General features: G+C 38.2%; 1 protein-coding gene across 10 annotated transcripts in view; it reads left to right on the forward strand.

Annotated features, from left to right (window-relative positions):
* MAP7 (microtubule-associated protein 7) overlaps window positions 1-6,000 on the forward strand; it is a 208,449-nt gene that overhangs the window by 190,634 nt on the left and 11,815 nt on the right. For all 10 annotated transcript variants that reach the window (XM_011962091.1, XM_011962095.1, XM_011962096.1 and 7 more), the window contains 3 exons: window positions 189-239; window positions 336-393; window positions 3,426-3,528. In XM_011962091.1, coding sequence (XP_011817481.1) covers window positions 189-239; window positions 336-393; window positions 3,426-3,528 — 212 coding nt within the window. The remainder of the gene's footprint in view (window positions 1-188; window positions 240-335; window positions 394-3,425; window positions 3,529-6,000) is intronic.

Below are 6,000 nucleotides of genomic sequence, written 5' to 3' on the forward strand. Positions count from 1 at the left end.
CAGCACTCCAGCCTGGGCGACGGGGCAAGACTCCATCTCCAAAAAAAAAAAAAAAAAAAAGGGTATATATTATATTTTTCCAAAATAACAGACTGTTTTAAATAATCTATTTATTTCATCAGTTAAATGTGCCAGGCTGACTTTTTTTCTGTGTCTGATCTTCTTGCTCAATTCTTCCTTTCCGATAGCGACTTGAGGAGATTATGAAAAGAACCAGGAGGACAGAAGCTACAGATAAGGTATTGACATGGCCATTTTCTGACTGTTTTTGTATGCTTTTTTCATTTTCACTTATAACTCTAATTTTTAAAAGTCCTCTTTTTTCTTCTTGGTAGAAAACCAGTGATCAGAGAAACGGCGATATAGCCAAGGGAACTCTCACTGGAGGAACAGGTATTTCTGTCAATGAACTCAAATCAATTTATATATAAAATGTTTGAAATGACTCTCCAGGGGTAAAGATATTCAGGAATTGATGGAGGGAAAATATTTCCAGTACTTACAGACTCACAGACGCTTAGGGGTCTGTCATCGAGTCCTTCCTCTTATGTAAAACTGTCTAGTGTTTCTGCCAGATACTTTTCACATTTGTTTATACTCTAATGGGTCGCTTGATATTTTAAATCATCTTATGTAATACATATTTATGCATATATGTATAGATACTTAATACATATATGTGTATACATACACATACTTTTAGAAGAATTTCCTTTGAGTTTCAAAACTAAATTTCATTTATCACGTACTATCTGCTCAAGTAGTATATATTTATATTTCCTCTTAAGAAAGGACTTTAAATTTACACATTTGACAACTTGTATTATAGGCAGTTCTCAGAAAAAGGATTTAAATGTTATTCCTGTTAGATCTGACTTCAAAATAAAGTTAAAAATTTGTTGAAATTATTATTTTTCAATTGACAAATAACAGTTGTACATATTCTTGGGGTAAGTAGTGATATTTCCGTACATATAACATGCAGTGATCTTGAAATTCCATTAGAGTTACTTATATGCCATCAGCTTGGGAAAGAGATTATTGATTTTTTTTCGGAGATTATAAGTCAAATGTATTTTAAATAAAAGTGAAATTAACCTTAGTACTCAGACCAAATGAATAATAAGTGCCCTCTTTGTATCAGGTACATGTTTCATACATAATTCCTACTGCTGCCTTGTGAAGTGGTTACTTTCCTTTATCTTCGAGTCAACAAGCATTTTTGAAGCTCTTCTATGTGCCAGGCCGTGTCATAGGGCTGGGATTCAGTGTGAACAAATAGGCAAGGTCCCTCTACCCACAGGGGCACTCAGGGCCAATGACAGGCCAGGCTCACACAGCTGGGGCCCAGGTCCCCCAGCTCCTGGTTCTGCTCCTTCAGTGATCCCTCATGGTCTCCATGATTGTACATGCATGTGGTTAGTAGATAGCTCATCATTGTCTTCCTCTTTCCCCATGTGTGATATCAATATGAAAAGAAAAGACCAGAGGTACTGCAGTTTTCTTTTTCTGTTTACAAACAAAAGCAAAGGCTGGAATACTTTTGGCTCAAAGATCAAATCCAGTGGTTTATGTGACAGAACATTGCCTATAAACATTAAGGATTTTCAAATGTAAAGTATTGTTGGTATTTTGGGACTTAGTTTTATTTCAGTAGAAGCTATTTTGGTTCTGTATGTCATAATTCCTTTATAGTGGAGTTTTCATGCTCTTTTAAAGATGCCCTAATGTATGTATGTGTATGTTTGGAGAATAACCCTAATGGTTATATATTATAACCCCATTGCATTTTTAACATGCTGTCTTCAAGAAGGTTGTAATAGACACAGGCTGTAAGCAGGCATAGTATCCAGTGAGTTGTTAGAGTGATCAATTTAGGCTGTAAGTTGCACCAGCTCAGGATTATTTGAGGGGCTAATGCTGTAGTTTGTGCCTGGCTAGTCTCCTTGTTGGTTTGTTTTCATTTTCCCTCTTCCTGCCCTTTCCTTATCTGTTCTTTCAGTATTCTTTGTAAATCAATCCAAGAATGAACAAAGGCAAGAGGGAAGGTGAAACTTACTAATTGGCATAGCTGTGTTTGTCAACACTCATATAAATTTGATTTGAGTTAAAACTGCTCAAAGGAGGCTTGAGGATTAACTGTGCCTAACAAATATTCACCTTCTCCCAGTCCCACATCTGATTGAGGGCTGACTGGTGTTACCAGTGCTACAAAGAGAATTCTGAGGTGGGTAAGCAAGCAGGCAAGTTTACAGATCTGTCAGATGTTTTCTCAGGGGCTGCCTGTCACCAGCTTTGCAAATTTGGGCAGATTTGAAATTATCACTTACCTTTCTGCCTGAGTTATCAGATCTCTTGTACCTCTGGCAGCTTTACTGAATTTGTGCCAGGCTGTAAAATAACACTGTCTTGGAATTATTTCAGGCCAGGTGAGGTAGCTCACACCTATAATCCCAACACTTTGGGAGGCTGAGGCAGGAGGATCATTTGAGCCCAGGAGTTCAAGACTGGGCAACATAGCAAGACCCTGTCTTTACAAATAATTGTTTTTTAATTAGCTGGGCATGTTGGCATGCACTTGTGGTTCCAACTACTTGGGAGGCTGAAACAGGAGGATTACCTAAGCCCAGGAGGTCAAGGCTGTAGTGAGCCATGATCACACCACTGCACTGCAGCCTGGGTGACAGAATGAGACCCTTTCTCAAAAAAAGCAGGGGACGAGGGGGTGAGGAGTAGGAATTATTTCAGTTATTCTCCCACATCAAGCTGAAACCATAATCTACCACAGATATATCCGGAACTCCGGCCTGTATAAAGGTTTACAAGTAGCCCTATCCTGTATTTTAGAGGCAGTCATCAATACTGTTAGCTTAAAGTGGGCTGCAACATTAAGCTTTGAATAATGAGGTGGAATGGTTAGGTATAGTACACTGCCTTCCATTCATGAAATCCTCATCATTCTAAGTGTGCATAGGACTAAACTGAGTTTTCAAAAATATTTTTAATACTTATGGTGTTCCATGGTGATTTGCTCTGAATCCTTCATAAAGATATTCAGTATCAGCTTGATCAAGTCAGCTTACTGCTATCTTTGCCAGTTGCTTTGGTTTCAATATTATATACTTTCTGTAACTTTAGTGCTAGGAAAGATAATAATACTTATTTTAGCCCTTCCAACGTGCCAGGCAGTGTTCTAAGTCCTTTACATGTATTAATATTAATCCATTTAATTCCAACAGCCTATTAAGTAGGTACTATTACTAATGAGGAAACTAAGGCACAAAGAGTTTAAGTGATGTGCCCGAGGTCTCACAAATGGTAAGTAGCAGAGCCAGGACATAAATCAAGACATTCTGGCTCTTGGAAGTTAGGTCTGATAAAAGAATGTTAGTAACCCTTTGTTGTATCTCCTTTGCTATGCCCAGAGGTATCTGCACTTCCATGTACAAGAAACGCTCCAGGAAATGGAGAGCCAGTAGGCAGCCCACATGTGGTTACCTCACACCAATCAAAAGTGACAGTGGAGAGGTGAGTTTTCACTGACATTCACTGAAGTAAAACAGTATCGTTTTTACCCACCAGCTCCACCAGAATTTCAAATTCTTAACATTAAGATTTATTATTTTGGGGGACTTCACTGATTTTTGGTTGAGCTAGTAATTCTGTACTCCAAGAAGGTGGAAATATCTTTTTTCCTGAGTCATTAAATGTGTTGGTGAGGTTTTAGTGTGACTGTTCCAAGAATATTGCAAGTGGCCAAGTGCAGGGCTCACTCCTGTAATCCCAACACTTTGGGAGGCCAAGGAGTGAGGATTACTTAAGGCTGAGAGTTCTAGACCAGCCTGGGCAACATAGCAAAACACCATCTCTGCAAAAAAATAGAAAAACTAGCCAGACATGATAGTGTGTGCTTGTAGTCCCACCTTGGGAGACTGAGTTAGGAAGATTGCATGAGCCCAGGAGGTCAAGGATGCAGTGAGCCAAACTCCTGCCGCTGCAGTCCAGCCTGGGTAACAGAGTGAGACCCTGTCTCAAAAAACAAAACAAAAAACCAATAATAGTCGGTTAGTTTTATTTGTATATATTTAGCCCGATCTGAACCATATCCACATTCTTTAATGGTATATAACAGTTGCATTTTAGCCATGCATAATATTACAGTGACTTACATGTTTATTCCGTACAGAAGTCATGTAGATGTCAGACTTCTTATATTATTAATAACAGAGCTTCTTATTGAAGAACCAGACAACTGCTAACAACAGCCTAGAAAAGAGTGTGGATTTAAGAAAGATTGCCTTTCTCTTTCCTTGTAATTATATCAACAGCATCTTATGAACATTTTCAAAAATGAAAAATAAGGGTAATCATAGCCTGTGCCTAAAAATCCAATCAGAGAGAACTTGCAGAAATATTTTTAATAATGTTCAAAAAAATTTAGCTATGACTTTTTAAATTTGGGAAATCTACTTAATGTATGAGTCTTCCTGTCTTTAATGCCAGTCTTTGCCACCAACAGACAACTGAAGGTCCTCAAATTATTTTCTTAATCTAAAAATACATAATTGTTTCGTGGCTTTTGGCCAAGATAAGTACAAAAACACAGACACTACGTAACATTTTGTAATGTAGTGGGCAGCAGTTAAAAGGTAAGTCACCCTACTATTGTGGTGATATCTTTCTGAGATAGTGGAATTTTTATTTATTTTTTGCCTACTATACTACCAAAGAGAATACCCTGAGGGATCTTAATAATTCATTTCCAATTATGTTGAATAACTTTATTGTCGTAATTACCTAAGATCTATATTAAGTGGTATTTTTTTCTTAGTTTTAATTCGTTTTTTTAAATTCATTTCCTATAATTTATTATGTTCAATTCATTGACTTCTGAGATTTCTTTAAAAAAAAAAAAAAAGAGTAAAAGATACCACAGAGAAAATCCCATTATTATGGGGAACAGACAATGCCTACCATAGTTTCTTTTATTTATTTATTTATTTTTTTGAGACAGACTCTCACTCGGTTGCCCAGGCTGGATGCAGTGGTGTTATCTTGGCTAACTGCAATCTCCACCTCCTGGGTTCAAGGAGACACACCCAGCTAATTTTTGTATTTTTAGTAGAGACAGGTTTCATCATGTTGGCCAGGCTGGTCTTGACCTCCTGACCTCAAGTGATCCACTCGTCTTGGCATCCCAAAGTGCTAGGATTACAGGCATGAGCCATCATACCTGGCCTACCATAGTGTCTTAACCACTGATGATGTTATCTGATCTGTAAAGTTAAATTTATGCATAATTTGACTCTCTTCAGTAGTTAATATCACCAAGCAATCAATCATTATATACAAACCTGAAAAATAATTTTACTATATTTGATACAGATAATAAAATTCTGTTATATTTTTGCCTTTTCCACACACAGAAAAACAACAGTTTGTAATGAAACCAAAATGAACTTACTGGTGTCATCCATCTCTACCCGAAAAATAAATTGTCCTTTGTCATATATGTAAGATGATCCCTGTCAAACCATTAGAAGAAACACAAGCATAGCCTTTTTCTACTTTCGCCTGACAATACATGCAGGTCCAGATAAGCATCAGACATAAACATCAGAATATAAGAATAAGCCTGGCCGGGCACGGTGGCTCACGCCTGTAATCCCAGCACTTTGGGAGGCCGAGGCGGGCGGATCACGAAGTCAGGAGATCCAGATCATCCGGGCCAACACGGTGAAACCCTGTCTCTACTAAAAAATACAAAAAAATTATCCCGGCTTGGTGGTGGGCGCCAGTAGTCCTAGCTACACGGGAGGCTGAGGCAGGAGAATGGTGTGAACCCGGGAGGCGGAGCTTGCAGTGAGCCGAGATCGCGACACTGCACTCCAGTCTGGACGACAAAGTGAGACTCCATCTCCAAAAAAAAAAAAAAGAATAAGCCTAATATGAAATCCATTGGCCATCTACTCCAGAGTGTCTCTCCTTTAAAGGAAAAAA

Source organism: Colobus angolensis, unplaced genomic scaffold, assembly GCF_000951035.1.
Source record: "Colobus angolensis palliatus isolate OR3802 unplaced genomic scaffold, Cang.pa_1.0 Scaffold58, whole genome shotgun sequence".
Lineage (NCBI taxonomy): Eukaryota > Metazoa > Chordata > Mammalia > Primates > Cercopithecidae > Colobus > Colobus angolensis.